Source organism: Apaloderma vittatum, unplaced genomic scaffold (genome assembly GCF_000703405.1).
Source record: "Apaloderma vittatum isolate BGI_N311 unplaced genomic scaffold, ASM70340v1 scaffold3691, whole genome shotgun sequence".
Lineage (NCBI taxonomy): Eukaryota > Metazoa > Chordata > Aves > Trogoniformes > Trogonidae > Apaloderma > Apaloderma vittatum.
In genome coordinates this window covers 44,266-57,540 of record NW_009700645.1, presented here as the reverse complement: position 1 = coordinate 57,540, position 13,275 = coordinate 44,266, and the positions used below count along the sequence as shown (strand labels likewise).

Genomic DNA, 13,275 nt, shown 5'->3' with positions numbered 1-13,275 from the left:
TGTAGGTATTATCTCTGCTTTTCCTCACTGGCAGATACTAACAAGAGGAGTTCTTGGGGTATTTATAAGTTCTACAGGCATCTGAGAGTAATCTCTCCCAGATCCACCTGTGTAGCTTAAGAGGAGGCTGACTTGCAAGGCAGAGAGATGTATATTCTGCATCATCCACTTCAGGAGCCTAAAATAGGCTCGTAGCTTGAATTTCTGTGGAGGAACGTCTCCTTTGCCTGCAGAGCAAGTGGGAGAAAGTGCCTTTGTGAACAATTCTACCACCCTTCCAGTTACCTGCTCTGAGGCTGAGTGCTGAGAAAATGGTCAGGAGGAGGAGAATAGTCACAGACTGTGTAGAGACAGCATCATCCCCCTACAACCATGATCCTCCCATTACAGAGAAGGCTATGTATCTCCGAGCTCACAGCAGCAGGAACTTCTTCCAGTCGTTGCTGCCCTGATACACTGGGGTAGGCTTTCCAACCCTGACAAGCACACTCAGTTCTGGAAAATAAAGGGAAATCTGTAGTTTTCTATCCCACGTCTCTTCAGAGGAAACCAAAAAAGATCCCCAGGAGTCATGACTTGCTTACAATCACATTGAAAATTTCTGAACTCTGCTGTGCCTGAAAGAAAGGGGAGCTGCCATTAGTACATTATCATCAGTCACAGAAATACAACTAGGTCTGAGCAGATACCACAGGGAACATTAGTCCAAGTAAATACTGGATCCAGCCATTGGATCATAAAGTTTCAGGAGAGCTCAAAGTGCTTAGTGCTCATCATCTTAAGGGCTTTGTACTTATGCCAAGTTAGTAAGCGAACAGCATAGCCTGCGATTCATTGCAATCCTGTACAGCAATCCCTTCGTGCAACTCACTGCACTAACACTGATGTTGCATTCAATCGCTGACTGCCTTGCAGAGGTGGCCGCTTTCCCTCTCTTGACAGGCTCAGGCTGGACCGCAGTGCAGATGATGGAGTTGATAGCACTGAGATTTGAGAAATCTGTTGTGATGATCTTGCAAAAGTCTTTGCAACATAGAGTGCCGCTGTGCTGGCTTGAATACAGATAAATAAATGCTTCACCTGAATGCTTCTCTATTTAAGGCATATTTTAGAACTACCACACACTTGCCTGTTACACAGCAGGAACGACACTGGACCAAAATATAATCAGTCAGCACTTCTAAACTTTTTTTGAACACTTTTAAAAATATTCATCTCATTCATGCTGCAAACAAAAAGGGCTCTTGTGATCTGGGAGCACTGTCTGACAGAGGGCTACTACAGGGAATTTTATATTACGCTGTCAGTACAGACAGCGCTTTTGTTTTCATAAGTGATCTACACCTCATATTTCTTAGGTATTAATTTATAGATTGCCTTTTAATTGATTCTAAAATGTTTTCTTTGTGTGTGGGAATAAGTAATTATCAGAAATGCTGTCTTTCAGTGCAAGAAGCCAATTCAAATGAAGAAACATTAAGCAGCAAGTTACTTATTGCTGTAAACCATTCATAAAAAACGTGGTCATTGTGTCCTGCTGTGGTCCACCCAGTTTTAGACATCTGGGTTAACACACTAAATTGACTGCAAATTCATTTGTCTCACTGGCATTGTCCTTGATTTTTCTTGCAAATGTTTGAGATTTCAGCATTTAGTTTGATTTCAGCAAGGGACTCTACAACTTTACTTTCTGTGAACCCAAAGCTCTGCACCTTCAATACCCAGACTAGAAATAACCACTCAAGCAAACGAAGACCGAGTGCTGCTTAAAAACTTGTAATACCAACACCTGCCCCTTAGACTGATGTCCTCCCTACTAAAGATATTCTGAAAATGACTCACTTGACCCCTACAAAATCTGCTCCCAAAAAAATCAAGTAAAGGCTAAACTTATCTAGAGCCATCTTCATTTTATTACTTTATTTAGCAATTGTCTAATTTCTGTACATGAGCCTTATTGGCAGAGACTATAAACTTGTGGGAACTAAATAGAATACAGAAATGTGTGCAATTAGTTATATTGGCTAGCTTTTCTACTAGTTCTGACACTAGGCACCAGGGGAGGAATAAAATCCTCCAAATCTAAGCTCTCAGAGAGTTAAAACCAAGTTTTTAATATTCATCCCTTTTTGCACCTTTCATGATTTATCATATTAGCAGTGTATTAAGAAATCAAGTTCTTAGCCTGAGGTCCTGCTCCAGTAGTAGTTAGATAAAAAGTTATGCTTTATAGACCAGCAAATTGATCTGCCCCTCCATGTTGCTCAAGTCATTGACTTGGAGAAAAGAAGTTGCTGCTGCTGGTAGCTCTCCCATGAGTCCAGTGGCTCCTTCCACTTTTGGAAAGGAATATCCCCTTCAACTGTACCTGCTCAAAGCCAGTGAAGGCTGAGGTTTGCCCAGGAGGTGCAGGTTAGATGCTCCTAAGCCCCTAAAACTAAAGCAGCTGAGCTTGAAAACTCAGTTTGGTCCATAGCACTTTCTTTTTTTTGGGGGGGAAGGAATTCCATAATATGCAAAATAAACAATAAGCCAGCCACACCCAGGTCCTCAGTGATGTTGGTTAGGCTTCTTCCTCTTTCTCCTTTCAGGCTGGAGAAGCCAGAGCACTCAGGAAAGCAACCACAGAATGGTCTGGGTTGGAAAGGACCATAAAGGTCATCTAGTTCCAACCCCCCTGTCACAGGCAGTGACACCTCCCACCAGACCAGGTTGCTCAAAGCCCCATCCAGCCTGGCCTTGGACACTTCCAGGGAGGGGCCTTCCACAGCTACATTGGGCAATGCGTTCCAGTGCCTCACCACCCTCACAGTAAAGAATTTCTTCCTAATACCTAATCTAAATCAACTCTCTCAGTGTAAAGCCAGTACCCCTTATCTTATCACTACACTCCCTGACGAAGAGTCCCTCCCCGTCTTTCCTGGAAGGTCACTCTAAGGTCTCCCCAGGGTCTTCTCTTCACGCTGAACAGCCCCAATCCCAAGGATGAAAGCCTTCACTACACCACTCGTTTCACAACACAGTTCCTTTGGCAGAGTAGAGCTTGTGCCCAAGGCTATGGGCGTGTTCCCCTGACCCAGAAATGTGGGATACAGTGCACTCATCCACCCTCGCCCTCACTCCAAATCAAATTAAACAATTTCCTCCTCAGCTATCTCTTAGTACCTAGTGTTTTCGATGAGCATAAAAAAAAATAAAAGTCACTCTTAGCCTCATGCTTTGCCACAGCTTTGGTGTCTGCCAGCACTCAAGGACACCTGGAACACTGCTCCTGTTAACATTCAGTCACGGCACTGTGCTCTGATGTAAAGCACAGCTGCGCCGACCAACATGGCTCCTCGAGCCGCCTCTGCCTCTTAGGCCCTGTCCGAGCACTTCACTGACAGAAGCAGTTTGTGCCTGGCAGCCCCACGGACCCCAGGCAGCCCTCAGAGGATGAGCTAAATTAGCTTCACCTCCTACCTCACAAACAATTCCCAGCTATGCTCTAGCCACATTGCTAATGATGATGTAGTAATCTTTAATAAGAGGCTGATTCGCACGTACCAGGTTTAACTTTTTGGAGACAGCTGCTGGAGGAGTTCTCTGGTGATGGGCACAGGCAGGCTCTGCTGGGGCCTTGGAGAACAAAGACGTTCACAGGAGCACTTGTGCGGCAGCAGCTTGGCAAACAGGAACATCAGATGAAAGGATGTTTTGTTCCCTCTCTTACCCTAATCTTTGTAACTTTGCCTGTTTGTGGAAGGGATTCTGAGTAACCTTAAACATGTATTGTACGGACACCAGCCACACTGCATAAAGGACTCCTTTTCATAAGCAGCTTTCTGGCCACCCTTCTTTTCAGACCACGTGAGCTACCAGGACAGTCACAGTGGCTTTGCATGATGCTCAAAGACAGCCCAACAGGTGAGGTCCACCTTGCTGCTCCTCATGAAGAAGTAGAGAAACAAACCCAGTGAGAGCTCTTAGGCATACCCTCCTCATCATATGATCTTCAAGTGTCCTATAACTAAGGATTGTTTCTTTGTAATTTTCTGCTACAAGCTAGAATCGTGTCCCATGCCACATGCTGAGCCTGTAGGTTACAGGAATGCAAGCCACTTCTTGGTCCCCTGCCTGAATACCACAGAGGAGCAGCCTACGCGCAGCTGCCCCACAGCCTCTCCAGTTCGACACCAGTGGGAAGGAAGAGTGTGGTCAGGAAAAGACCACTGCATTTCCATCAGTCTGCACGTCAGCATGAGCAGATTCTTATTCATGCAGGGATCACGCACTGCTTAAGGGCAGGAAGAGGTCCAGGGGAAGCCAAAACTCACAGTGGCAGTCTGCTAGGGTGCCACAGCCGGGTGCTCCACGCCACCCCCCCCCATCTCCCCCAGTACTGGTGAAGAGCTGTGATCTCACACCAAAGGGGAGGGGACTCTGCTCCACCTGCTGTCAGGTCTGCCCCTCCCAGTGTCTTTTGCTGCACAAGGCTGGATACACTTTTAACTTCTTAAAACTGCTCCTCTCTTTCCATCCATAAAAGGCAACAGTTGCCACGTGTAAGAGTAGCTGGGCTGCCTTCAGCTGAGTTAGCAGGGGTATTGACAAAGCACATGTAGTTAGGCGAGCACAAGCCTATTTTATCCTTTGGAGTACCTCAAATGTCTAGCTACTTAGTGTAAAGCACATAGCTATGAATAAAAATCTTTTTTTCATTAATGCTTGTTCAGGCTAAAGCCCTAGTGTTCTAAGTATTTTATGACAACATTTTATTAATAATTAAAAATTTAAAGTGTTTGGTTTAAATTGAGTTTTGGTCTTTCATTAAGTACCCCTCCATGACCCGAGTCAGGATGTAGGTTCAAAGTCAAAACATTTGTAGCACATCTGTCCACATGTGGTGGGAGATCTGAATTGTTCCTGCAAGAAGTAGAAAAGGGTTACACATGGGCACAGAAAACAACGGATGCACTCGTACTCACATGCACACACACATGCTTGTATTTATCTGTCTCTGTAGAACTTGATCCTCACACTACTCATCTAGTGATATTATTAAAGCAAATAAAAGCTAACTACGGAAAGCTCAGATTTTGGAAATAAAAGAAAACATCAATTCTGATTTGATATATGCAGCTCTCTACACCTACATATTTAACAGTGTTTATACACATACACAGGCTGACTTTGATAAGAGCCTCCTCTTCAACTATATAACCACAGAGAAATCTGTATTTTGAGGGCTTGAGTGTGTTGCTGCATCCCCTTATCCTTTCAAACTTTCCTGCAGGTTTCAGCAAGGCACCTGAAACGGCCGAGCTGTTCTAAGCAGCTCAGAGGAGATCTGAAGCACGATTTATGTGTTCTTCACAGGCAAACTGATAGTTGAGGGGTCGTCTCTCTGTCTGCAGTACAGCAACCGACACTCTTCAGCAGTAAAATCCATTATGAACAAAATGGGTAAGTTACAGGGAATGGCATGTGTCCAAACTGAACAGCGAAAGATGAGCACTTATCTTTTTGCAGAGTATCTGTGTGAGAGACGTGGCATTCTTAAAATATCTTCAAACTCAGTTATGAGTAGGACTATTCACCCTACACCCTACTTCTGCACACAGGAAGGGAAGAGCGAATAGCAGAAGAATTTTCTTTCGGTGGCGGGAACAACTGCATGATCATTATCCCCCACCCCGTGTGGGATTCCATCGGAGATCAAGGATGCCCTGGCAAGCGCTGGGGCATTACTACATGTTTGTGGAAGTCTCTCAGTTTTTATTAATTAGAGTCCTGACAATGCAATAAAACCCTGCAGCAGAAAGCCACACTGCTCATTCCTGAATCATATGAAATCATTCACCACTTTATGTACAAGTTTTGAATTACAATCTTCAACTTCTCATCAGAAAAAAAACAACACAAACAAACACAAAATCCAACCAAAAAAGCCTGAAAAAAAGCATTTTTGGCAGAACTGCACAGTGTACAGAAGCATACTTTTCAATTACACAACATCTTACAGAACACATACTGTAACACAAAGCAGAGCCTGTTACCTTTTACGAGAAGGCAGTGCCCAGGCAAAACTAGATGTTTCACCTCCATTACCAGAGGAACAGCTTTAACTGGACAAAAGAGTACATGGAAAAAACTCCTGAACACTCCAGACAGTTCAGCAGAAAAGTAAAAGTACATCTGTAAACAACTTTAAACCAAGAGCCTTATGAAAATAAGAAAGGTCACTGAAAGTTAAACTGTTAAACTCTTCTTAGCCCAAACCACTATATTCTACCCTTAGAGCTGGTAACTTTTTTTTTTTTAATGAAACACAGGTTTTGCCACACAGAACACTTCACTGAGAAATCTGGGCAAAATTTTTTTCAGTTTTTGGTGGAATTAAGAAAGGGACGATTTGAAGGCAAAAGGCTAAACTCCAAGTTCCCTTTGAAAATTACAAGAGCAGTATAACCAAACTACTGAACGGAGCAGAGCTCAACAGCGAGTGGTAGCATATTACTTATTTCACAATCTGAGACCCTTTTTAATGTAAACCCTTAAAAGTCATAAGCAACTGTTAGAACAGCCTTTTTTATCATGTACCATTATGTTAGCACTGCACTCACTCTCATTATTCAAACTTTGCCATAAAGTGATTTTTTTTGTACATGGTACTGATTTACCTGAAACGCATCTGTTTTATGATGAGGCAAATCGCAAAAACTGTCCTGGGAAATGATTTTGTGTGTGTAATTATCAACCATGCACCTGAAGTTCAGCATTTAGGATTTATGCTGCTCTACTTCATGCTTCAGCATATGTCAAGTGAGCTGCCGATCACCGAGTGTGTCCATTTCGGTAGACGGACAGATGTATGTGAAGAGCAATGCTTTGGATAACTTGTGCTATTCCTAATACTAGTTATTTTCTCTGCCAATTACATTTTGCTATAAATATGCGTGCCCTCAAGTTGATCCCAATATCAGTTTCAGCTAACTAATCAAATTATCTGCTAAGGTTTTGGGAATGATAACCCTTCCTTTATTTAAATAAAACAAGGGAAGAGTTTCTAACTCCCAAATAATAGATTTACTTTCAAGACAGGATGACACTGCTCAGTAAACTGCTCGTCATCACTATTCACAGATGAGCGCAAGAGTATTAATGTTTTTTATCAGGTAGGCAGGACAGGCAAAGGAAATACTGTGAGATTTTTGTTCTGAATGTTTTTCCAAGTTCTGCTCACCAGCTCTTATGAATAAGCCTAAGTCAAATTTCAGACTACTCATTTTTTGAGCGCGGAGCATCTGAACTTCAGTTTTCTGTTTTCCTTTTGCAAAAGTGTGATATTAAAATCCTGTCCACAACCGAGTACACCAAGAGCTTATATAAGGAATAATTTCTCTATACGTGTCTCATTTTTGTACCAGTTAAAAGTTAACTCATAATCCAAGTAATGAATCTGCAATGTAAACAAGTAGTTATTTTCTCCCCTGTAATAATGGTAAATAATGACACTGATCATTACATATTCTGCTTGAGTTCATTAAATGCAATTCTTCAGTCACAACGGCAGCAGGCATTGTGATGGACTTCCTCTGAACTATGTTCAGATGAGTGGAATAATCGAGATTCCTGATGGAGATCTAAGCCATTTCCCTCATTTTCTTAATAGCTTCCGTCACTTGCATACTCAACTCTGTTTCATAATTTGCTATTTAAAATAAATTCATTTCCCCAAATCCTTCTCTCCCTATCTAACCCAAATCTATTTACATTTATGATAAATGCTTTTCAGCAAGTAAGTTGGAAGAAAAAAAAATAATCCAAGAAGTGGCAAAAAGGGAACGAGTATTGAAAGTTCTGTATTAATTTGCTTTCTGAATTTCTTTCCAAAGATGCTACAGGGACAAAAGCTTTAAAGGTTTAAAACACACTTTCATGTATTTTTTGATTATTTCTCTCTTGTATACAAGGGATCAACCTTGCCCAGGGAATCACCTTCATAACTTTTGCCCAGTAACTAAATGAAACTGCGTATTACTCCCCCCAAGAAAGTAAAGAAAATACAGCCTTTTACTTCAAATACTTTATGAATGCGAGATTACAAGAAATATATTAGTCAAAATGCAGGGCTATCAAGCACTGAACAAAGGATGCTGGCATCAGTTTGCCTACCATTTTGCACGTGGAAAAAATTACACTATGTCTACAGGTAAAATGCATCACTAATGCATCATGAATTACTCTGGTCAGCCAACATCACCTCTGCAGCTTGGTTTAAGTCCCCAAAATAATCACCGTATTAATAGGCTGAGATGAGACACTGGAAACAAAACCATTCTTAGAAAGGAAAGTTCTTGTTTTTGCTCTTATCGAGGTAACACCAAAAACTAAACCCAAGATCTTACAACTTAGCAGCCACTGTAACGCTTGTTAGGCTAGCCTTCACACAAGGAGCATGCACACAGCCCCTCTTCCTGCTTTAAATCGAGGGCTGTTGGTTAATTCAAGTCACTGTTTTCTCACCTTATTTGATTAACCTGTTGAACTGGATGTCCACCATAGGAAAAAGAAAATTAAATGATGTTAAGTGTAGCAGACAAATACAGATCACACCAAGAAGCTAACACTCATGACTTGTCATAGTAAGGAATAATAATAAAAATTAAAAAAATAGCAGTCTTTTCTGTGCATATTTTTCATCTGAAAGGTCCCAGGAAATCATGATGTGCCCGGCCGTTTCTGTTGCTGATTTCTGATGACCTCTAATTGTTTTTTGCATTGCTGATAGTAAGTTGAGAGACTTTTGTTTTCATCTAACAGCTTTTTATGTTCTTGTACCAGCCGGGATGTGTTTTGCTGGTCTTTCTCATCCTGGTCCAGTTCTGCTATTAGTTCTTGTCTAAAATAAAATAAAATAAAAAAAAAGTAATTGTCATTTATAATCTACTTCTATTTGTGTGTAGATGACTTCATATGTTTCAAATCATTATTAGATTATCAGTTTGAGCTCAGGCTAATATTTTGTGCCAAAATAAAGTTAACAAAAAAAAAAAATCTTCCTCTTTACTGTGGTCTGGGGGAAAAACTCTGTTCCAAAACAAATCCACATTTTAATTTTAAAATAGCTGCAAGCCATAGTCTCAATCTCTAAAACTGTCCTTTATATAATGTCTTTCAGACATAGTTCTACTGTAGAACATCTAAGGCTTCACAAAGAATTCCATAAATATATTCAAGACTAATTCTACTTATTAAGGGAGATTTTAGGGCCTTAGGGTAGCTGCTTACGGGATCAGGAGCACAAGTTTTGTTCTCCTCTATCCTTCCAGTGGCAGTTGTGAATGAGGGAATTAACAGAAAGAGCCATTAGATCAATCCACGGCTCAGGGACTGGTGATATCGACAGGGCCTTGGGTTTTTTGATCACGGGCTGCTATACAAGACACCTGGCCTGATAGCAACAAATGAGCTACACCTGTCGCAGAGGGGGAATAAGATCTCGGGGCAGGAGTTAGCAGGGCTCATTGATAGAGCTTTAAACTAGATATGAAGGGGAAAGGAGATTTAACTGGGCCCACTAGGAATAAGCCCAAGGAAAGCATGTCCCGGCTTGTAGGATGGTGTTCTAACAAGGACTCTTGCTCTGCCATCTCAGTGGAGACAAGAGATAGATGTATAATGGCAAATTAGGAGGCAACAGTGGTTGTTGATGGTTTAGAAACCATGGAAACACCTGAAAAGGGTCTGGTAGAAAATGGGGCCACACTCACAAAAAGGTGCTGGGATCAGCAGCTCATCTGAAGTGCATCTATACCAACGGACGCAATATGAGCAACAAACGGGGAGCTTGAAGCCATGATGGAACAAGAGAACTATGACATAGTGGCTATCACAGAAACGTGGTGGGATATGTCACAGGAGTAGAGTGCCACAATCGATGGTTACAAGCTCTTCAGGAGGGACAGATGCGGAAGGAGAGGTGATGGGGTGGCCCTGTACGTTAGGAACTGTTATGAATGCTCAGAACTTCAGAATAGTGACAATGGGGTCGAGAGTGTCTGAGTTAGGTTTAAGGGGCAAGGCCAATCAAGCTGACATTGCTCTGAGAGTCTGCTACAGACCTCCCAACCAGAGCACTGAGGTGAATGAAGCATTCTATAAGCACCGGGTAGAAATCTCGTGGTCACTTGCTGCTGTTCTCGCGGGGGACTTCAACTTCCCAAGTATCTGCTGGAAATACCAACACAGCAGAGAGGGAACAATCCAGGAGGTTCCTGGAATGTGTGGAGGATACCTTCCTCACACAGCTGGTAAGTGAACCAACCAGAGAAGGCACCCTGCTGGACCTCCTGTTTGGGAATAGAGAAGATTTTGTGGAGGATGCGGCACTTGGGGCTCCCTAGGGAACAGTGACCATGAAACGATTAAGTTCTCTATTCTTAGAGATATTAGGAGGGGGACAGCAAAACTGCCACTTTGGACTTCTGAAGGGTGGACTTTGACTAGTTGAGGAGGTTACTTGATAGAATTCCTTGGGTGTCAGTCTTGAAGGGTAAAGGACTCCAGGAAGGCTGGACGCTTTTTAAGAAGGAAGTCTTAAAGGCACAGGAGCAGGCCATACCCATTTGCCATAAGTTGAGCTGGTGGCAAAGATGACCAGCCTGGCTGAATAGGCAGATTTGGCCAAAAATCAGGGAAAAAAGGAGAGTTTATGGCCTCTGGAAGACGAGGCCAGTCACTCATAATGAGTACAAGAATACTGTTAGGTTATGCAGGGAGATGATTAGAAGGTCCAAAGCCCAGCTAGAAATTAATTTGGCTTCAGAGGTAAAGGACAGCAAGAAAAGTTTCTATAAATACATTAACAACAAGAGAAAGACCAGGGAGAGCCTCCACCCCTACCAGACCCACGAAGAAATATGGTAACCAAGACAAGGATAAAGCTGAGGTGTTTAATGCCATCTTTGCCTCAGTCTTCAGTAATAGAAACACTTTTACCGAGGAAAGCCAGCCCTCCAGGCCAAGAGACAGGGGTCAGGAGCAAAATATCCCCCCACAATCCAGGAGGAGATGGTCAGTGACCTGCTGCTCCACGCTGATGTGCGCAGATCGATGAGGCCAGATGGGGTATATCCTAGAGTGCCGAGAGAACTGGTAGGGGGGCTCACCAAACCACTGTCCCTCATTTATCAGCAGTCCTGGCTGACTGGGGAGGTCTCAGCTGACTGGAAGTCAGCCAGTAACACCCATCTATAAGAAGGGATGGAAGGACGATCTGGGAAATTACAGACTTGTCAGTTTGAGATCAGTTCCAGTGAATTTGATGGAGCAGATCATCCTGAGTTCCATGATGCAGCACATGCAGGACAACCAGGTGATCAGACCCAGTCAGTGTGGGTTTGTGAAGGGCAGGTCCTGTTTAACAAACCTGATCTCCTCCTATGAGAGGGTGACCTGCTTGTTGAATGAAGGAAAGGCTGTGGATGTTGTCTAACTTGACTATAGTAAGGCATTTGACATTTGTCCACAGCATTCTCCTAAATAAGTTGGCTATATCCATTGGCTTGGATGGGCATACACTTTGCTGGGTAACAAAATGGTTAGATGGCCAAATCCCAAGAGTCATGGTCAATGAAGTTAAATTCAGTTGGCGGCAAGTCATGAGTGGTGTCCCCGAACATACAGTACTAGGCTGTTCTGTTTAACACTTTCATCGATGATTTGGACGAGGGGGATGGAGTGTACCCTTAGTAAGTTTGCAGATGACACCAAGCTGCGTAAAATGTCAATCTACTTGAGGGTAGGAAGGCTCTACAGAGGGATCTAGAAAGGCTGGATCATGGGCCAAGGCCAATTACACAAATTTCAATAGGGGCAAATGCCGGGTCCTGCACTTTGGCCACAACAATCCCCAGCAGTGCTACAGGCTTGGGGAGGTGTGGCTGGATACAACCGGCTCAACGTGAACCAGCAGTGTGCCCAGGTGGCCAAGAAGGCCAAAGGCATCCTGGCTTGTATCAGGAATGGTGTTGTCAGCACCAGTAGGGAGGTGATCATTCCACTGTACTTGGCTTTGGTGAGGCCGTGCCTTGAGTACTGTGTACAGTTTTGGGCAGTTCTGGGCTCCACAGTACAGGAAGGACATCAAGGTGCTGGAGAGGGTACAGAGGCAGCTGCCAAGCTGGTAAAGGATTTGGAGCATGTGTCATACAAAGCTGAAGGAATGGCTGAGGGATCTGGGGCTGTTTAGCCTTGAGGAGACTAAGAGGAGACCTTATAGCTCTCTACAACTACCTTAAAGGAGGTTGTAGCGAGGTGGGAGTTGGTCTGTTCTCCCTAGTGGCGAGAGACAGGACAAGAGAAAAAGGTCTTAAGTTGCACCAGGGGAGATTCAGGTTAGATATTAGGAAGAATTTCTTTACTGAAAGGGCTGTCAGGCATTGGAACAGGCTGCCCAGGGAGGTGGTTAAGTCACCGTCCCTGGAGGTGTTCAAGAGATGGGTAGATCACAGAATAGTTACAGCTGGAAGAGACCTTGGGGATCAAGTCCAGTCTTTGTCCCAGCCCTATCAACCTACTGAACTATGTCCCCCATTGTAACATCTAATTGTCTCTTAAACACTTCCAGGGACAGTGTTGTGCTGAGGGACATGGTTTAGTGGTGTTGACAGGGCTAGGACAAAGGTTGGACTCCATGATCTTGAAGGTCTTTTCCAGCTGAAATGATACTTAGCTATGTCTACATTTAAAAACTCAAAAGACAACTTAAGAAACAAAACTGGAAAAATTTTGCACATAGAAAACTGTACTTCACTACAAAGCTACCATTTTCTATTTCTTAAAGCAGTGGAAAAGCAGAATCAGACAAAGTCATTTAATTTATGCCATAAGTGTTCAATATGTTTTTCAGTAACATTTCTAGAGGAACAAACACATTAATAAAAAACTTACTATAAATTATCCTGCAAAACCTATGTAGCAGTTACTTTTTACTATTTGTTTATGACGTGACAAGAAGGCAAGCTGTCAGCAACATTTCAGCAACAAAACAGTAGAGGAGAAATTTCCTGTTAATTAATTGTTGCCATATGGTTTGTAATTACAGTTAAAAAAAACTTAATCAAAAAGTTGAACTAATAACTATCTTAATCAGCATTAAATCAAACACAAAACTATTTTTTGTTTTAACATCTATGGGCAATTATGTTCAAAGAAAAAAGAGTTTCAGAGAAATGTATATGCAGACTTCATAGGAAAAAAGATAAAGTAGGAATCTAAAGGCACAGAATT

General features: G+C 42.6%; 1 protein-coding gene across 4 annotated transcripts in view; it reads right to left on the bottom strand.

The window, feature by feature from the left end:
* Positions 1 to 8,053: 8,053 nt before the first annotated feature.
* The window catches only part of MAP3K7 (mitogen-activated protein kinase kinase kinase 7), a 36,603-nt gene continuing 31,381 nt past the window's right edge, over positions 8,054 to 13,275 (bottom strand). For all 4 annotated transcript variants that reach the window (XM_009878807.1, XM_009878806.1, XM_009878809.1 and 1 more), the window contains one exon: positions 8,054 to 8,884. In XM_009878807.1, the coding sequence (XP_009877109.1) occupies positions 8,704 to 8,884 (181 nt within the window). In that variant the 3' untranslated portion in view covers positions 8,054 to 8,703. The remainder of the gene's footprint in view (positions 8,885 to 13,275) is intronic.